This window comes from Zea mays, chromosome 8 (genome assembly GCF_902167145.1).
Source record: "Zea mays cultivar B73 chromosome 8, Zm-B73-REFERENCE-NAM-5.0, whole genome shotgun sequence".
Taxonomy (NCBI): Eukaryota; Viridiplantae; Streptophyta; class Magnoliopsida; order Poales; family Poaceae; genus Zea; species Zea mays.
The window spans coordinates 120292089-120312629 of record NC_050103.1 but is presented as its reverse complement, the minus strand read 5'-3'; the positions used below and the strand labels follow the sequence as shown (position 1 = coordinate 120312629).

The 20541-nt window shown below is 45.7% G+C and overlaps 2 protein-coding genes across 2 annotated transcripts in view; one reads left to right on the top strand and one right to left on the bottom strand.

Moving 5' to 3' along the window:
- Positions 1–16318, top strand: part of LOC103635777 (probable DNA helicase MCM8) — a 32243-nt gene extending 15925 nt beyond the window's left edge. The window contains exons 6-17 of the mRNA XM_008658154.3: positions 192–434; positions 10890–10985; positions 11232–11384; positions 11590–11660; positions 11769–11887; positions 13716–13845; positions 14015–14066; positions 14153–14309; positions 14402–14576; positions 15044–15214; positions 15555–15668; positions 15806–16318. Of these exons, the coding sequence (XP_008656376.2) occupies positions 192–434; positions 10890–10985; positions 11232–11384; positions 11590–11660; positions 11769–11887; positions 13716–13845; positions 14015–14066; positions 14153–14309; positions 14402–14576; positions 15044–15214; positions 15555–15668; positions 15806–15826 (1502 nt within the window). The 3' untranslated portion in view covers positions 15827–16318. The remainder of the gene's footprint in view (positions 1–191; positions 435–10889; positions 10986–11231; positions 11385–11589; positions 11661–11768; positions 11888–13715; positions 13846–14014; positions 14067–14152; positions 14310–14401; positions 14577–15043; positions 15215–15554; positions 15669–15805) is intronic.
- Positions 16319–18550: 2232 nt separating this feature from the next.
- LOC101027156 (40S ribosomal protein S23) lies at positions 18551–20321 on the bottom strand. Its single transcript, NM_001294320.2, has 4 exons — positions 20140–20321; positions 19181–19336; positions 18968–19094; positions 18551–18887 (listed from the first exon to the last, which is right to left on the bottom strand). Exons 1-4 carry the CDS (start codon positions 20142–20144, stop codon positions 18747–18749), a joined length of 429 nt encoding a protein of 142 aa, NP_001281249.1. The 5' UTR covers positions 20145–20321; the 3' UTR covers positions 18551–18746.
- Between the last annotated feature and the right edge of the window lie 220 nt (positions 20322–20541).

The following is a 20541-nucleotide window of genomic DNA, read 5'->3' as shown; positions in this document are numbered from 1 at the left end:
TATTATGAGATGGAGAGAACAAAATAGTGATTATATGTAGTTCTTGTGTTCTTATGTTCAGGTTCTTCATTCACATGCTAGTAAGGACTAAAAATACCTGTTTTGTTTTAAACAAATTCTTTGAGCTTTCACCTTTTCAATTTAGAGTGCTTTGTTTCAAATTTTAATCGATCTACAATTAATATCTTCAGGGAAGTCCAGAATCAGCAGTCAAGGTTTATACTACCTGTATCTGGAGGCAGTTTCAGTGAGAAAGTTGAAGTCCCATGCTGTTTCTGACAAAGAAATTCAAGCTAGTGGAATTTGTCATTCTCAGTCTTCTACTGTAAATGATGATTTTGCTGTCAAATATAAAGAAAAATATGGCACCGATGTTTTTCGCAGAATACTTCAATCCTTTTGTCCCTCTATCTATGGGCATGAACTTGTAAAAGGTATTTTTTAGCCCCTGTATTATATCAGAGTTACAAGATACTTCTGCTGGTTATTTAATGTCGTTAAGAGATCTTATATTCAGTTTGCTCTTGTTGTCCCAATATTTGAAGGCTTTTGTTCCCTTCAATTTTTGTGTATACGACAACTAGTTTACAACTAACAAAGAGTGTTCTTATTCTATCCCAAATGTGTGCATCACAACCTTGGTATGAATAGCATTCATATTCAATATGAGGGCAATAGGTCTGAATATATATATTTATTAAGTTGCATGCACCAACCAGTTCAACCCAAAAGCTTAAGCTTATAGGAGGTGATGGACAATTCACTTATATTATATTCTAACACTCCCCCTCACGTCGAGCCTCTTTTGGGTCTCTGACGTGGAATATAGGAGCGAACAACAATTATTTTATTTAATTGTGCTAACCAGGATTCGAACTCGAGACCTCTGGCTCTGATACCATATTAAGTTGCATGCACCAACCAGTTCAACCCAAAAGCTTAAGCTTATAGGAGGTGATGGGCAATTCACTTATATTATATTCTAACAATATTGTTAGAGGATAGAGACCGTGTACAACAAGGACTCTATATATGAGACCGAATACAAATTGTCCTTTATGATCCCCCTTGGGATCTCTTTAGAATTTGTCCTTTATTATCCCCCTTGGGATCTCTTTTCCTTCTTAATATTATGATGCACACTTCTCCTGCACGTTGGAGAGAAAAAAAAGAGACTGAATACAATAAGGACATATGCATAGGCCCTATTTGGTTCAACTTTTTTCTGAGGAGCTTTTCTAAGAATCTGGCTGTGGAGAGAATCTGAGTATCGTGGAGATTACGTGCGGAGGAAGATAAAAAGTCCATAGGGTTTAGGATGTAGAAAGTGACGGATTACTATCGCACCGTCTCAGCCGATTCTGTGTTTACATTGATTTTAGACAGTTTTGACTAAAGTGATTCTCATAGAAGCGGACTGAAAAGCTGGGTGTTTGACAAGTCTACAACAACTTCTGGTGGCCAGAAGCTGAAAAAAGTTGAAACAAAAAGGGCCATAGGCATTCACCCCCTCAAACTCAGGGTGGATTAAGCACATTGAGTTTGGATAGATAAAACCTATGTTGAGCTAGTTTGCGCTTTCGTAACGAAATCAACCAACCGAAGAAGGCACAGAACGAAGATTAATCACATCATCTTGAACCTATGCACACGTGCAATAGGCATCGACACCTATATGCTTAGTAAGCTCATGCTTGACAGGATCACGAGCAATATTAATAGCGCATGTACTGTTAGACAAAAGAGGAGTCAACATAGAAATTAAAACGCCAAAATTCTCAACCAACCATTGTAACCAAGTATCGTTTGTAGTCCCAAGACCCATAGCACGCAACTCAACCTTTGCACTCGAACGAGAAACTGTTACCTGCTTCTTAGTCTTTCAAGCAAAAAAATACAATAAGCAGAAAGGGAGTGATGTTAAGAGAAATCTTAGCCTATGTAGCATCATTGTAGGTCTAGAGCTGTAAAGAACTTGTGTACGGAATGAACAGATGATGCAAGATAGTCCCATGAAGATAAGACATTGAGCAAGTGACTATAGTTTAGATGAGTGGGGGTCGAAACAAACTGACTAAGAATATGCACAAAACAAGAAATATCAAGACGAGTGACACCAAGATAACCAAGACTCAACTGTATGATGAAGCAGGTAAGCTCAACAAGAGGCTCACCATCAGTGACCATAAGATGAATATTGATCTCCATGGGAGTCTCAAAGGTACTGTGATCAGTAAGAGAAGCACAATCAAGAAACCTTGAATGTACTTTTGTTGAGGTATATAAAAGCTCTCAGGCTTGGAAGAGACCTCAATCACAAGAAAATAACGAAGAGGACCAAGATCAGACATAAGAAGCTGCTCAGCCAGACGTGCCTTCACAAATGCAATATATTGAGGATCATCACCAGTGATACCATATCGTCAAAATAAAGAAGAGTTTGCCCACGAGATGATGTGTGCACAAAAAGAACAGGATCATGAGCATCGGTAGAAAGCCATCAACAGTGATCATAGAAGAAAAACATTGAAACCAAGCCTGATTAGCCTGCTTGAGGCCATAAAGAGAGCATCGAAGATGATAAACCATACCCTCAATGGAATACCTAGGAGGTGGTTGCATATAGACCTCACACAACTAACTGTTAAGAAAGATATCCTTGACATCAATCTGAGAGATGGACCACTTACGAACAGAGGCCACAAAAAGAATAGTGTGAACTATGGTCATATGAGCAACTAGAGCAAATGTCTCATCATAATCATGATCATGCACCTGTTGAAAACCACGAGCAACAAGAAGAACTTTATAATGCTCAAGAGAACCATCAGAAGGGTCTTGACCTTGTAAATCCATTTACAGGTAATAGGACAAATATGTGGAGGATGGGGAACAAGATCCCACGTGTCGGTACACTCAAGCGCAACATTTTTCTCAGCCATCACAAGCTGTCATTTTGGATGAAGAATAACATCATGATAAGAAGTTGGTTAAGAAAGAATAGTATCAACAAAACCTTACCAAGTATCTGGTCCAAAACCATACAGGTCAATAGGTTGACGAGATCGATGGTTGCAACAAAGAAGCGGCAGGTGAAGAATCACTAAGTGTGGATGGCCTAGCTGAAGATGAATCAGTAGGAGAAGATGATCCAACAGGAGAAGCTGAAGCATCAGAAGGATTGAGCACATCAAAAGCTGGCGGAGCAGAAACATCCGAGAGACGACATAGTGTATAGACTTGTGTCATAGGAGGCTTCACAGTGTAGACTAGAACCACAACCGAAGACTTCAAAGAAGACACAAAAAGGCACAATAGGAGGGCTAGGTTCTGCTACTGCTTCTTAGTCTTCTACTTAAAGACCACCTTCCAAATCCACTTCAGGTATTCATGCATGAATTCTTGATTCTGGTACTTCTTTTTACTAGCAGCACCTGGCATTGAAGAGGCAACAAGGCGAGGGAGGAGCATCAACATCTCCTTAGTGATTGAATCAGCAGAACTCACCTGAGAACCTCTAGTACTGGCACTACTAGCAATCTGTAAACAACGGTGAGTTTGAGCCTTATGTGCCTTCTTTTTGGAGCAAAAAGCCTTTACATGACCATCTTTACCACAGTAGTTGCATGAAGACCACCAACCTCGCCACGTATAGGAGGGGGTCTGAAGAAGGTAAAAGTGGTGGATAACAACATGTTGATAGAACATAGAACAAGTAGCCAACACTAAAGAAGATGACGATAAATCAACCACATAAAGACGAGTCTCATTATGAACATCTGCAAAAGCATCCATCAATGAAACATGAGGATCGCGAGTGAGAAACTGAGCACGAAGATCGAAGAGGCTCAAACTCATCACAGAGTTAAGTCAGGAAGTCGTACGTCTGACAAAATTGAAGATCATTCGACCAACCAAGGCAAAACTCATAGGTGCGGATGGACGATTGTGGACCAAGAGCATCAAGCTGACGCCAAACTGCAAAACATCTAGCTGTAGAACTCGTCCAATGTGTAGTCTCCTTGATGTAACAACTAATCTTGACGAATAGCAACAAGGTAAGTAGAGTGATTAGTATTCTCGTAGCGATCACGAAGAGAAGTCCACATTTGATGAGACCAATCAAAGTGAACAATCTCTGCATCAAACAGATCCTTCGCAATAGCAGCAAGAATAGAACCAGCATCATCCTCATCCAACCACAACTTGTAGCATTGAACTGAGATTCATATGATGTCGTGAGATTATCAAAATTTGCAAGAAGCTTTGCCTTGTCTTCATTAGTTGTCTTCTTTGTTATCTGAGGATGCACAAGAATTGTGGGAGAAGGCTGGCATGGAAGCTAGCCAGTGAGACTCCTAGAGGCACAGGCCACGCATGTGCCAGCACATGCGAGGAACCCATGCATGATAGTTGGTCCCATCATATAGTAGCAAACAATGAGGAACGAGAACACTGTTGGAAGAAGATGACGACATCTCAGACAAGCAGGCAATGAACTTTTTTGAGGACTTAATAAACATGAAATCGTGAATGTGATGACTTCATAGGAGGAGCGGCGCAGGAGGTTGCACGCGACGCTTGACCAAATAGAGGCGATCAACACGGGTAGGAGGCGGGTAGACGAGCCAACCGATAGGAGCGGGTGCTGGCGGGTCCTCACAACTGACAGGCGGACTCCGGCGAGCGGTCATGAAGATGGGCACCACTAGGCCAAATGAGCGGACTGCGAAGATGTGCAGAGCCACAAGGTGACGGGACAGAGCCACCAATCGACACAAAAGAGAGGAATAACTATAAGGCCCCGTTTGTTTCGTTGGAATTGAATTCCATTCTAATAATCATAGTTTTGACACAAACTAATTAAGTTAATATATTGGTATATGTAATATATTTGTATATTATTCTAAATCATATGAGAGATAGTTATACACTACACTTATGCTATAGAGAAGCAAGTAGAAGAGTGAAAGAGGATGGCTGGGAAAAATAGTAGATTGATTATGGAAGGAGCCCAAGGCTCAGTACATATAGGCAAGGATGTCCTAGGAATAGGAAAGATCTAATCTAGAAAGGAAAGAGCTAATCTAGGGAATCCTTGCCAAACATAACCAACACTACCAAAACCAGGGAGGGAGGCAGCAGCCGCACCCCCTAGGGTTGTAGCCGAACCCCCTGGGCCCGTGGGCCTATACATCACGCTAACACGCCTCCGCAGTTTGAACGTCGGTGCTTAGCCACAGACATTCAGACTGGACCGAAACTCAGTGAACACCGAAGAAGGCAGCCTCTTCGTGAAGACGTCGGCGAACTAGGATGTCGTGGGAACATGAAGAACCCGCACGGTACCCATGGCGACCTTCTCACAGACGAAGTGAAGATCGATCTCGATGTGCTTCGTCCGTTGATGTTGTACCGGGTTGGAGGACATGTAGACTGCGCTGACATTGTCACAGTAGACAATTGTGGCGCTGCGAAGCGGAATGTGGAGCTCTTGGAGGAGCTGGCGTAGCCAAGAAGCCTCAGCAACACCATTGGCGACAGCGCGGTACTCAGCTTCTGCACTGGAGCGAGAGACAGTATTCCGACGCTTGGAGGACCAGGAGACCAAGTTGTCGCCGAGGAACACAACATAGCCCGAGGTGGACTTGCGCGTATCGGGCCAGCCAGCCCAGTCAACATCAGAGTAAACCACCAAGTCATCCTGAGTCGACGGTTGGAGATGAAGACCCAGGTGAAGAGTACCCCGAATGTACCGAAGGATGCGCTTGAGAGCTGCCAGGTGAGGCTCTCGCGGATCATGCATGTGAAGACAGACTTGCTGCACGGCGTAGGCAATGTCGGGCCGTGTGAAGGTCAGGTACTGCAGGGTGCCAGCAAGACTGCGGTAATCTGACGGGTCGACGACTGGAGCTCCAGAGTCGGTTGAGGTCTTGGGACTGGTGTCGACGGGCGTAGTACAAGGTTTGCACTCTGCCATGCCAGCACGATCCAAGATGTCCAACATATACTACCGCTGAGAGAGAATCATACCATCAGCGGTGCGCTGAACCTGCATCCCCAAGAAGTGATTAAGTTCTCCCAAATCCTTCATAGCAAATTCCCGCTGGAGAGCCAGGATGACCTTCCGCAGAAGATGTGTCGAAGAGGCAGTGAGAACAATATCGTCGACATAGAGGAGCAGATAGGCCATGTCAGAACCTCGTTGGTAGACGAACAACGAAGTGTCTGACTTGGCCTCCACAAAGCCGAGGGAGACCAGGTACGTGACGAAGCGGCTGTACCAAGCACGAGGAGCTTGCTTCAACCCATAAAGCGACTTGTTCAGGTGACAAACAAAGTTAGGGTGAGCAGGATCCTCGAATCCGGAGGGCTGAGCAGCGAACACCGTCTCTGTCAGGGTGCCATGGAGGAAGGCATTCTTGACGTCGAGCTGGTGAACTGGCCATTGGCGGGAGAGCCAGAGAGAGCACTGTGCGCACTGTGGCAGGCTTGACGACGGGACTGAAGGTTTCGGCAAAGTCAACGCCAGGATGCTAGGTGAAAGCATGACGAACCCAACGAGCCTTGTAGCGTTCCAGAGAACCATCAGCGTGAAACTTGTGCTTGAAGATCCACTTGCACGTGACAGTGTTGGCATGTCGGGGGCGAGGAACCAAGTCCCAAGTCTGGTTCTGGAGGAGCGTTGTATGCTCTTCCTCCATAGCAGCCCGCCAGTTGGGATCGACAAGGGCACTACGGAAGGTCTTCGGAACCGGAGACAGGGGTGCAACATGGTACAGGACCGACACGTGGAAGCCGTACTTGGTCCGAGTCACCATAAGATGCTGGTTGACCGTGGGTGGGACGGTGATAGCACCCCGAGGAAGAGGGTCGGGTGCTGGAGGAGCAGCCGGTGCTGCAGGGGCTGGCGCAGGAGCCGGTCCAGTCGGTGCTGGGGCGGCTGGCTTGGGGCGCTTGGAGTAGACGCGCAGAACTGGGGGCTGTGCGCCTGGTGGAGACGGTGTCGCGTGGGGAAGCCCGGCTGTCCCGCACGTGGGAGTGCGGAGGAGGCCGACGTGGCCGCACGTGGCGCGGGAGTGGTCGGGGTCGCGACTGGTCGTGGCGAGGACAGCAGCGCCCCAGTTGGCGAGGAGGGAGTCGAGGCCGCACGTGGCGCAGCACCCGCACTTGGGAGTGCGGGGAACCCCGGGGGGACTGGGGGCGCAGGAAGAACAACACCACAAGAGCCTGGAGATCCTGCAGAAGACATGGTCGGCAGTCCTATAGGAGGGACTGTCGGGTTAGGGAATCCATCTAAAAAAGGTGAAGTCCGCAGCCGTGGGCGGCGAGGGTTGCTCGGCGAAAGGGAAGGTGGACTCGTCGAAGACAACGTGACGAGAGATGATGATTCTATTGGTGGTAGGATCAAGGCATCAATATCCCTTATGGTGAGTAGAGTAGCCAAGGAAGATGCAAAGGGCAGAACGAGGTGCAAGTTTGTGGGGAGCGGTGGCCGAGAGATTGGGATAACACTTACAACAAAAAACGCGGAGATGATCGTAGGACGGCGCACTACCAAGCAGGGCAGAGTGTAGGGTCGAGAAATCGAGCGTCTTGGTTGGTAAGATGTTAAGGAGGAGGGTCGCAGTGTGCAACGCCTCGGCCCAATATGGAGGGGGCATGCTCGCCTAAAACAGAAGAGAGCGGATGACATCGTTAGTGGTACGAATAATCCGCTCCGCTTTACCATTCTGCGGGGACGTGTAGGGACACGACATGCGAAACAAGACGCCATGAGTGAGGAAGAAGGTGCGGGCACTGGAGTTGTCGAACTCCTTGTCGTTGTCACTCTGGATGGCCTTAACGCGGGTGCCGAACTGGGTAGACACATAGGCAAAGAAGTTAGACAGAGTGGTAAAAGTGTTAGATTTCAGGCGTAATGGGAATGTCCACAAGTAATGTGAGCAATCGTCAAGAACAACAAGATAATATTTGTAACCAGAGACACTAGCAACAGGTGATGTCCATACGTCACAATGAATAAGATCAAAATTGTTTGACGCCCGAGACGCTGAAGTACCAAAAGGAAGACGAACATGTCGTCCCAACTGACACGCATGACATATAGAATCCAAACTTTTATTACAAGCCGGAATAGCTGAAGCGAGTTTGGAGAGGGCCTCGCGACCGGGATGGCCGAGGCGATGGTGCCACAGGTAAGGTTGCGCAGAGCTGGCAACAAGGGAGTGAGCGACGGGCAGCTGGAAGGGGTAGAGCGGACCAGAGCTATTGCACCTGATGATCACGTTCCGCGAGAAAAGATCCTTCACAGAACAACCATACGGGTCAAACTCCATAGAGCAATTGTTATCGACAGTAAATTGGCGAACAGAAATAAGATTCTTGATAAGATGAGGCGGAACAAGAACGCTATTTAAAACAAGGGGGGCAAGTTGCGCCTTGCCGGTGGCAGTGACAGGCAAGAGCGAACCATTACCGACAACAATGGATGTGGGAGAGGGAAACCGAGGGGTTGAGGAGTGAGAGAGAGTACCGTCATGAGAGGTCATGTGAGAGGAAGCACCGGTGTCAAGGTACCAGTCGTTGTTCACCGGCGGAGTGAGCGTCATGGTACTGAATGTAGAGGCCAGCGAGTTCTGGTCCCAAACCGGAGAGCCCACCATGGGCTGGTAGTGGGACGGCGCCAGCTGCTGCGGCTAGAAGGCTTGCTGGACGGAGACACCGGGGGCCGGCAGGTAAGCCTGCTGGACGGAGGTCCCGTGGGCCGGCAGGTAGGCCGGCTGGGGGAGCTGCGTCTGCTGGGCCAGCAGAGCCTGCTGCCGAGGGCCGACGCGGCCCTGAGGGAGCGGGGCCAGCGGAGGAGTCTGGGGACCGGGCCACATTTGAATGGACCCGGTCCACGGATTGTAGGCGGAGGGCCAGGTCGCGCCGGACCTAGCAGGCGCCCCGGGTGCGGAGGAGGGAACAGGGGGAGCGTTGGGGCCTGGAGCAGAGTCGCTGCCAGCCCGACGATCCTTCTTCTTCTTGTTCTTCGGCTTGGGGGCGCCACCACCGGTCCGAGGAGGGCCACCGCCGGTCGCTGCAGGCTGGCGAGAGGAGCCAGTGGTGACAAGAGCAGTGGAGGGGGCAACAGGGTGCTGCACCATGTTGATCTCCTCGAGGAGCTCGTTGCGGACGACGACGAAGGAGGGGAATGGGCGCCCGCGCCGGAGATGGACGCTGATGTTCTTGTAGCGCTCGTTGAGCCCACGAAGCACGTTGAGGACCAAGGTGCGGTCAGTGACGTGCTCGTTGAGGTCAATGAGGTCGTCGACCATCTTCTTGAAGCGCTTGCAATACTCGGTGATGGAGAGATCACCTTGAGCAAACACGCGAAATTTGGCGTCGAGGTGGAGGGCGCGGGTCTCCTGGTTGCCGAGGAAGTGATCCTCGATGGCGAGCCAGGCCTCACGGGCGGAGACGCGGTGGTCGATCACGGCGTCGGCGAGGTCAGCGGAGACCGTGCTGTAGAGCCATGACTTGACGACAGCGTCCATCCGAGTCCAGTCAGCAAGGGCCGAGACGTAGTCGCTGTGGGCGTGCTCCAGCAGCGAGTATTTGGTGACGGCGAGGAGGAACTGCTCGCGCCAACGGGGGTAGTTGCCGGCGGTGTCGAGGACGGTTGGCACCAGGTTGCGTGCGTTCTGCACGGAGACCGCCTGCGCGTGGAGGTTGAGGACGGCAGCGGCCTCGTGGAGCACCATGGCATGGGTGACGCTCATGTCGCCGCCCGCGTGAGGCTGTTCGACGGGATCAACCGCGACGTCGGCCTGGGCCTTGACCGCCCGAGCGAGGGCAGCGCGGACGCGCTCCGCGGCGGCGTCGCGCTCGTTGGAGGCGTCGGCGGCTTCCTGCTCAGCTGCTTGGGCGGCGGCCAGAGCAGCCTCGCGGAGGGCGCAACGAGCCTCGGCGTCGGTCTGCGAAGGAGCATCGCCGTCTTGGCGAGGCTGATCGGCAGGATCGACGAGGGAGGGGGAGGAGTCCCAACCATACCGATGCACAGCTAGTGTGCGCAGGGGCAGCGGAAGGGCGAGAGGGAAGAGTCCCGGTCTCGTGATACCACGAAAGAGGATGGCTGGGAAAAATAGTAGATTGATTATGTAAGGAGCCCAAGGCTCAGTACATATAGGCAAGGATGTCCCAGTAATAGGAAAGATCTAATCTAGAAAGGAAAGAGCTAATCTAGGGAATCCTTGCCAAACATAACCAACACTACCAAAACCAGGGAGGGAGGCAGCAGCCGCACCCCTTAGGGTTGCAACCGAACCCCCTTGGGCCCGTGGGCCTATACATCACGCTAACAAAGAGTATGATATCAATTGTACATTAGAAAAGTAGCATGTAAATCTATAGAATCAATTTTCATCTCTCACCCCATGAATTTGAGATAGGCCTATATATAAACTTTGGAAAGTTGTAGAAAATCACATTCTAAAAAGATAGCCTACTCCATCAGTTATATTTCAATTCCTCGAAATGAAGGGAAACAAACGGGGCCTTAGCCTAATTTCCCCCCTCTGTGTACCGTGTTACGAATAGCACCCATATTCAATTAAGGGCACTAGGCTTGAATATATACAGTGATACACGATAGAGACCATGTATAACAAGGACTCTATGAGATTGAATACAACAATGACATATGCATAGGCATCTAACAAACCTGAAACAATTTAATAGTTGAGGTGCTAACAAAGCCATTACCAGCTGCAGTTACTTTATGATGTCTTTGAAAAATGGTGAAGGCACTCCTAGACTCCTAGTTATGCCAGGCTTGCTGATTTCATTTCTCTCTTATTTGCATATGATTGTTCGATATGACTAAATTCATGTTCACTGATTTTCAGCTGGTATCACACTTGCTCTTTTTGGCGGTGTGCAGAAGAACTCAATGGATCAAAACATGGTCCCTGTTCGAGGAGATATTCATGTTATTGTAGTTGGTAATTTCTTTGTTTACCATAAATCCTGTTAGAATTTCCTTAGTGTTGCTCATAGTCACAGGTCTTGTTAACTGTGGAAGGCTAGTTGCACTGGTCTAGTGTTTCCCTTCGGTGGGGGATTCTTCTCCCTTCTTTGTAATATTCTTCTTTTTTCTCTCTTAATGAAATGATGTGCAACTCTCTTGCATGTTCAGATAAAATAGTGTTGCGCATGGTGTGATTATGCTCTTGCTTAAAACACCACAGGTGATCCAGGGCTAGGCAAAAGCCAACTCCTCCAAGCTGCAGCAGCTGTTTCCCCACGAGGAATATATGTATGTGGGAATACGACAACAAAGGCTGGCCTAACTGTTGCTGTGGTTAAAGATTCTATGACAAATGATTATGCATTTGAGGCTGGTAACCACAAAACATATATTCGTTCATTATGATTTTTTAATTCTTCTATTCAAAATCGTGTCTTGGCGATGGCATTTTTGTTTTTTTCCTTGTTATACCAATTGCCGTTCCAAATGCTCTTTGTTCTGGTGTACGTTTTCTTTGTGGTTTTAGAATTTGCAATGCGATCAAAAATTCAAAATTAAGTTGAGTCCTTGACTTACAGGTGCCATGGTCCTTGCTGATCGTGGAATATGCTGTATTGATGAGTTTGATAAAATGTTTACAGAGCATCAGGTATTACAATTATTTTTCACCTTATATGAAGCTTTCTCATGAAGTTTTCACCAGTGAGGAAGTTCCCATGCCTATCTATTTGTGTTTCTAATTGTTTCTGGTTCTCAGGCTTTACTTGAAGCCATGGAGCAGCAATGTGTTTCTATTGCAAAGGCTGGTCTTGTAGCAAGTTTGTCAGCTCGAACTTCAGTGTTGGCAGCTGCAAATCCTATTGGTGGCCATTATGAGTGCGTTAAAATTTTCCATCCTACTTACTGAAAAACTTGTCATTCCTCCTCATTCATTGTTCTTGATCAGTCATCCCCGTTCATACGTTTTTAGGAAAAAATATGCTGATACTATCACACGTTTGGCGTTCTTCTGGTTAGGTGCTTGGCTGGTTAAGGCCGGGCCGACGGCGGCGGTTGCAGGTGTGAGGAAGGTCCACTGGGGCCTGGGCCTTGGGCTGCTACGCCGTGGGGAGGTGGTTGCTGCAGCTGAGTAGGGAGCAGCAGCAACTGCTTCTGTTGCAGGCGACGGTGGTGCATGGGAAGAGGGAGAGAGGTGGGGCAGGGAGTAGAGCCGGCGGCTGTAGGGAGAGAAGGGAGAAGAGAATGATGGAGGAAGAATATTCTCTCATACTTTAATAACTGATCAGGGTTACAATATATATAAAAATTCTAAAGGGTCTAATGGGCTGGGCTCCATAACATACACAACCATAAAGGAGGCTATCTAACTCGGATATGTTGTCTTTTCCAACCTGAAAGTTACTTTTGATGGCGATTCCAGCAGGTAGAGACAAGTTTTGCGAGTGGTTAGGAGAAAAGCGAATTGATCTTATTCCCCGGTGGTGGTTCTAGCCCGTAGTCAGACAAGTTGTGCGACTATATCGATAATTACCTCACCCGTCTTAATCCATGCTACAACCAAAGCAAAATTAGATCCAATCTACTATGCATATTGCCTGTATGCAAACCATCTAGATAAAAAATTGTGCATGACCTAGCTCTGATACCAATGTTGGAAAGCGTATAAGCTACACAATAGCATTCTACCACATTCAACTAAGATAGTATGTGATTAGAGGACATGGATTGTTGCCACTAGACGCAAACAGAACGGAAGAAGAACACATTGATGTAGTGGAAGTAGTCAAATGTCCTCGTGTACCAGCAGCAGCAACAAGTTCATTCTTCCTCCTCAAGTTCGTTGCTAATCAACATCACAACAACAACGTCTCCACAGTATCCACACGTGTGAGGATGAAACGCCATGACACGTGTGTTAGCACCGTGCATGCAACGAGAGAAACGGCAATGGCGTCTTGAGCGCCTTCAAACCTAGGTAGAGAGACGGTGGTGGTGGTTAAGATTATCTCTCAATATGAATTACAAGAATGCTAATGAGCTTACAAGAATACTGTCTGTTCGGGGTCTTTTCCCCTTTTCTTCTTAATACATTGACGCGCAGCTCTCCTGCGTGTTCGAGAAAAAAACAATAGAGTCCATCAGTCCATAGTCTTTACTACTTTTAGATCTGATATATAACAACTGGGTCTAAGCCCCTCCTTAATTAATTAGCCCGCTAACATGTTTAGGTGTCTCCTGCTCTACATCTTACCGACCATGACAGATACCATCTACATTAAGGCTGAGAATGATACCTGCCATTGTTGACCACTCATCTCCGTTCACCTTTAAAAAAAAACACTGATAGCATCTACCTTTAAATACATATGTATGTGGAACTATTCTAGTAGTTTAGATGGTCTACAGTGGTATGTGGTGGTGATTTAATCATATGAAACATTACTTGATTGAACTTTTAAGTTTTAACTTTGGTCCTAGACTGCAAGTCTGCAACTGCAGGAAGTAAAACCATTCATCTGTTTATATTTTCTGGTGTAGTCTGTTCCATTTCACTTCTCTTGGCCATTGGTAGTTTATTCGATTGATATTGTACTTATCCCTTCTGTTTTTCTTGTTTTCCTTTGTTTTTACTGAGGATTCAAGACTGAATTCTCATGGCTATTGTATGCTATTTTATGCCATCTAAATACATTGATTGTTACAGCCGAGCAAAAACAGTGAACGAGAATCTAAAAATGAGTGCTGCCCTCCTTTCTCGATTTGACTTGGTGTTTATTCTACTTGACAAGCCAGATGAGTCACTAGATAAAAGAGTGTCAGACCATATAATAGCTGTAAGTGGCTGTCAAACATGTTTCCGAATTCACATCTCACAAAGCATATAATACCGATAAGTGACATTCTCACGTGATGCATTGAGTCTATAGTTTGTAAGAATGATTTTGTCTTACCAAACATACGACTTATTGAATTACTAAGACAGCCAAATTTTCCTGCAAGCAGCTCCATACCAATGATGTTGATAATTTCAGACCCAACAAGAGGACCAGAACAGGTTATTATTACATATTATTTTGTGGTTCTTTATCTATTGTCCAACTTAAGTGTAAGCCAGTGTTCATGTTTTGTTACTTTGCTCAGGGTCACATTTTGATGGTGATCCGGGGCTTGGAGTTGGTGGAAATTCAGTAGCTTCAAGGCTGAGGCTACACCCAGAGAAAGACAAGGACTTCACTCCATTATCTGGGCAACTTCTTCGCAAATATATATCTTATTCAAGAGAACATGTCTTCCCCAGGTATCTTGTTATTGTTGTACTTTTAGTGCAATGCAAAAAATAGTCTACTTATGCCTTACACCCTTTCCCACTCACTTTTCTCCCCTTTTAAGAATGTCAAAGGCAGCAGCTGCAATTTTGAAAGAATTTTATTTGAAGCTGAGAAACCGCAGTGCTTCTGCTGATGGTACACCCATCACAGCCAGGCAGTTAGAAAGCCTAGTCAGATTAGCCGAAGCTCGTGCTCGCGTGGATCTAAGAGATGAAGTGACTGAAGAAGATGCTCAGGTAAAATAACTGAGTATTTGAGTTCTGCAGAAACTGTTTAGATCCGGAGTTGTTAGGCAGTCCTCATTTTCCACTGTGGCTTTGCCATTTACCATTCTTGCCATGTTAGTAGAATGCAACCTGAAAGAAAATCACATGACAACACATGCTTTTATGGTAGTAATTGCAGAATGAAATGTTTATTGACTAGTCGCAATGAACCTAAGATCTAAGGACCATAAGATTTTACAGAACTCTGGGCCCTTCATTCTACGTGGTCGTTGAACTGCTTTTTCTATTAGGGTGGGGTTAGGTGAAATATTTTCACCATGAAACCCGGGGCTATGTGCCACTAGCTAAGAGATATGCATTGATGCCTATGTCTGACTGCATCTATTTTCCAGCCAAACACGTGTCTGTCAACAGAACACAATCTAAGCAGCATGATCCATAATATTTTAAGTAATGTTCAACTTGTCATGTGGCAGGATGTTGTCGATATCATGAAAGAATCTCTGTATGACAAATATGTTGATGAACATGGTTTTGTTGATTTTACTCGGAGCGGTGGAATGAGCCAACCGAAGCAGGCAAAGAAGTTTCTGAATGCATTAAACAAGGAATCTGAGTTGCAGCAAAAGGACTGCTTCTCGAGAACTGTAAGTGATGTGGCAAATCTTCTTTTAAGTTGAATTATCATACGAAATGTGCTCTGTTTGGAAGAAAACCCACTACTGCATTTTGAGCAATTTTCTTTTCTTGTACCTTTTTGTTTACAAAAGGAAAAAATGGCAATCTCTTGTAAACTTATTTTTTCCCCTGTACTTAACAAAAAAAACACGCACATTCTTGAAATTTCTTTTTGAGCAGTTTTGGTCAACAGGAAAATCTATTTCTCGCTTGTTTGCACAAAAACAACACATGCATATTTTTTCTTGTGTGCCATTTTTCCTAATTCCTGAGGCTGCCTTCATGTTTTATCATTTTGGTGAGTACCAGGAACTTTACACCATAGCTGATAAGATCAGCTTGCAAGTTCCAGACTTGGACACTCTTGTAGAAAAGATGAACATTGCCGGTTACCTTATTCAAAAAAGATCAGGGATGTATCAGGTAAAGTCCTACATATCTGGTTAGGGCCAAGAAGTTATAGCATTTCTCTTGGTCTGAATAAGTGCTGTTTTATACAACAGATTCATGATCAGACTTCCCTAACTGAGAATGTGACATAGCTTCTTTTTTATAAACAGCTGGTGACTGCGCCATATTAACAATGCAGCCAACGAGGTCAAGATGGAGAGTTTTCTTGAATGAAACTAGAATTTGCACCTGCTTTGTCTGTACTAGTGCCTGCTCTAGATCTCCAGACACTCTGGAAGGCCTTAATCCATTTCAACATAATTGACATGTACCTTTCAGCTCATTTCCCCCCGTCCCGTGAGAGATGTATGGTTTGGAAGCTATGCGTATCGTCATGGCTGCGCACATACGTGCTGCAGTGTACAGGCGACTGAAGTGCACGCGTCGCAGGATGAGCACTAACTTTGGTAGCTTGGTGTATGCCATGGTTGCGATATGATATATTATTGTGAAACAGGAACCTCTAGCGGTTATTAGTTTATAGATATTCAAGTTTGCCAATGAAACATCCAGAATAGCATATGATGCATTTTACACCCCTTACACCCGATCACTCGGAAAACATCTAGCACGCTGTAAATTACTCCCTCAGCAATAGTAATTATTGCTGTTACTGCGCTGCACTGCTTGGGAACACTCCTTTTCAAAGCCACATTTTATAATACACTAGCACAATGTTTGTGTGTTATAATGGCACACAATCAGATTTGAATAGTGACCGGTGATACATAGGGGCAAAGAGATATAGCGCCAACGTTGGGTTCCTTAGCCTAAGGGGGTAGCATGTTACAGATGTGTTTGGTTTCTAGAGATTAATTTTTAGTCGTTCTATTTTATTTTATTTTATTTTAGTTTTTAAAAATAAAGTTTATTTAGTAAACTATGAAATAAAATAAAATAAAAGGACCAAAAATTAGTTGATAGATTCATTGTGGCCACCGAGGAGGACGGCGTGGGGGTGGTGTGCCTCTAAACCCGAAAACCCGTTGCGTAAACGAGATCGTGGCGGTGTACGTGCGCCAAGCGCGGTCCTCCGCCACGGTGCTCTACTCTCACGGCAATGCCGCTGCCCTTGGCCAAATGTACGGGCTCTTTGTCTAGCTCTGTGGCCACCGTTGTCGCGAGCTCCCGCTGCAAGTGTGTCAACGTGCTTAGCCGTCGCCGCCGCGAGCGAGCTGGCACGCTGAGCCGCCATGGCCACACGGGCGTGGACAGCGTGCGAGCTTTGAGCATGGAGCCGTTCTTCCTCCCGGAGTCGTGGGCGCGTAGCCGCCTGCCATCGTCGTCGCAAGCTCACGCCGCGAGCGCGACGATGCCACCGCGGGCGCGCTGAGACGCCATGGCCACACGGGCGTGGCCGGCGTGCGAGCTATGAGCATGGAGGCCATTCTTCCTCCGGAATCGCGACTCGCGAGTGTGCAACCGCCACGTAGGCGCGCGATCCCATTCTTCCTTCTGGAGACTGGAGTCACGAGTCACGAGCGTGCGGGCCGTCGCCACCGTGCCGTGAGGTGAGTGTGACACATGTTCTTCACAGCTCGTACGACGCGCGCATGCTCCTCTTTCCAGGGATTCCTTCTCACGAGGGGGATTTAGACCACGGGTTGATTTTGATTATAAAGAAATATAAGAAGATTTTTTTTTAAAAAAAAAGTGTTGTGCACGTGCCATGAAATAACTACGGTGTGTTTTATATTAGTTCAATCTAACACCTATTTGATATTTTACATAGTTCCATCAAATACTTATTTGGAGATATAGTATTTTGGTTATGACGCTAGATAGGGTGGACGTTCGGTTGCCCGAAAATTTTGAGTTGGGTAATTTAAATTTCGGGTTACCCTTACCCGAAATTACATCGGATTTTACATTACCCGAAAATTCGGGTATCTAAAATTTTGGATTCCGATTCGAGTATTTTCAAACTACCCGAACTGTTGTGTCAGTTTCATAAAAGCATATACACCCTATTAAATTAATATGAAAAATAGTTTGAATAATGATATACAAGCATGTAAAAAAACACAAGCAATCTATAATAAGTTCATAAGTTCATACACATTTACACAATTATATATGCACAAATTGACAATTAACAATGACACGAGTACATGACACATGAAAGTTCGGGTAATTCGGTTATTTCAGGTAACCGTTTGTATTACCTAAATTATTCGAAATATGTTCTGGTTTTACAAGTTGCCACGCAAAATTCTCAAATAAAATTCGGATTCTAGTTATTTCGAGTTCGAATTCGTGTATTTCAGGTTCGAGTTTTAGGTATTCTGTCCAACCCTAACGCTAGAGGAGAGTAGAAAGGGCGAGACTTCAGCTGCGCAGCAGAAAAAAAAACTTTGGTCCAAACCGAAGTTTTCCCAAAAAATGGTGTATTTGTTGAAATCATGATTTAAAATACATGATCAAAGTTGGTAGTGATGAATTCATGGTTTAAAATACGTTTTTTAGATGTGCTCTCAAATAACTTGACCAAAAATATCATGGTATATTTAAATACCATAGTATTATCTTAGGACAGGAGAAAAACCGTTTTTTCAGAACAAACAGAATTATTTCTTGTTCCATGTATACTTGTCATTGCAGCCTTGTGCCAGGTACCACCATTGCCATTGCTGATAGTGAGGTTTTAGTTGCCATCGGGCTATCAATTGACTGGTGACAGATCAGCAGAAAAATTACCCAGTTACCCTTCCTGATCTGGGTCATTATAGTCGACGTACTAATATGAAACTATACAAGAAATATTTGGAAAATGTAACATTTGATGAGGCATTGAGGATTGTTAGTGTATGGATTTTATATGAAACATATCTTAAACTCAGGATACCTGGCTGTGAAAAAAGGCAAAACAAGCAACAGTGCACATGCCGATGCAATATTAATATCTTCAAAATGGAAACAGAACTCTGTAATACTGTAACAATGTTAACAAAAAGGTACAGCTCAGATTTAACAGCTGAGTTGCTAGCAGAACTTTAACTTTGACAATAGAGCCTTGGGCAGTTTACACCATTCTTGACTACCGAAAGTGATCTAAGACCTTGGCTTCTCCTTCTTCTCCTTGAAGAGTGCAAGCAGCGACACACCAGACACCTTAACAACCTTGAACCTGACACCAGGAATGTCTCCCACAGCATGACCCTTACGACCAAATCCAGCAATCAACACCTCATCCTACAGCAAGAGAGATGGTTAGCTTTTTCATTACATAGATCTTGACAATCATTACAAGGTGAATTGGTCAACAGACATACATTCTCCTCGATGTAGTTTAGGCAACCATCATTCGGCACAAAGGCAGCAATCTTCTTTCCATTCTTCACCAGCTGAACACGGGCACACTTACGGATGGCCGAATTTGGCTGCTTGGCCTCAATACCACTACACAATGGAAGCAAACACACCTTAGCCCAAGAACATGAAGTACAACATAACAAAAGCACAGATCATTCCCATATCCGACATACATCTTCTCCAGAACGATGCCCTTGGCGTGAGATGATCCAGCAAAAGGTTTTTTCCACTCATTGCCCAAGTGGCTCTTCTTGTATGCTTTGTCAGCCCACCTCTGGTTCCTGCGGTGGGTCTTGAGCTTGCGCCCAGCTCCCATACCACGTGTCTTCCTGTGATGTGAATTCAAGATCGATAAGTTAACTCACATAAATCGCAGGCTCTGCAACTCATGAACCAGAGTTCTCCATGTCAATTGCATAAACTTGCACACCATGACCAACTCTATCATGCTAAATAAAAATCATATAGCAAATGCACAACCAGATACAATCATGCATCAAAATGTAACAGTGTAAATTCATTCATGAGATAATTTTGACCGAGTTGTATCAGAATTGCAAACATCCACCATTTCACCTATTAGAATGTAAACAGAAGCTACACACGAATCCACTCTTTTAGCTTAGACCAACCAAGTATATCCATCCATCTATAGAACGTTGACCAATGACGAGCGGCGCTCACTTATAAGTTATAACATCATAACAAAAAAAAACATGAATAAACTTAACAATAACAAGACAGATCAAACGAGAAGAGATCCTTAAAACGTCGGATACTCCTTTCACAGAGGACTTGTATGCTACCACGCATAACCTCATGGACCCAAGCGATTGAATCCTAGAGCACATGGTTACACGGCGGCAACGGATTAGTGTAGCTTATGAATATGTTTAGTACTGGCGGCGTATAATCTGACCAGCACTGGACCGTCAATAAGCTCTGGTTTTCCTTTTCGCTCTAACCCGATTCCATTCGCTAATCACATCAGAAAACTGGCTAAATCATAAGCCACGCAGCAAAATCTACGCATCAACGCGAGAAAACAAAGGCTTTGCTGCGGTAAAAGGAACGCCTCGAAACAACGAGCACGGGCGCAGGAGACCACCGGAACGAGAAGGTGGAGACTCACCCCATGGTGGCGGAGGAAGGAACCGGCTGTGAAGGTCGGCGACGCTGCGGGAGCCGGAAGCAACGGGGTTAGAGTTGGAGGCCGGCGGCGGCTACGGGAGCGAGGAGAGGCGAGAAAAACATTTTATAGTAGCGTTGGCAGTTAGGGTTTGCTTGATCTGCGTCACGATGAGTGCTGCGGCTGCTTCGGTCGTATCGTACGGTCAACATGTGAGCGGGATCAGGTTGCGCGATTGGTTTTTGTGTGATCTGTAGTGTCATGTATCATATTTTGCACGATCCACTAAAGAGAAGACTGAATGGTGAGCCCGCATATCAGATACATGTTTAGTATCTTTGAACATCGTATATTTTCATGTGTTAACCTTTCTAACAAAACGTTACACATTTTTTGAATATTGTT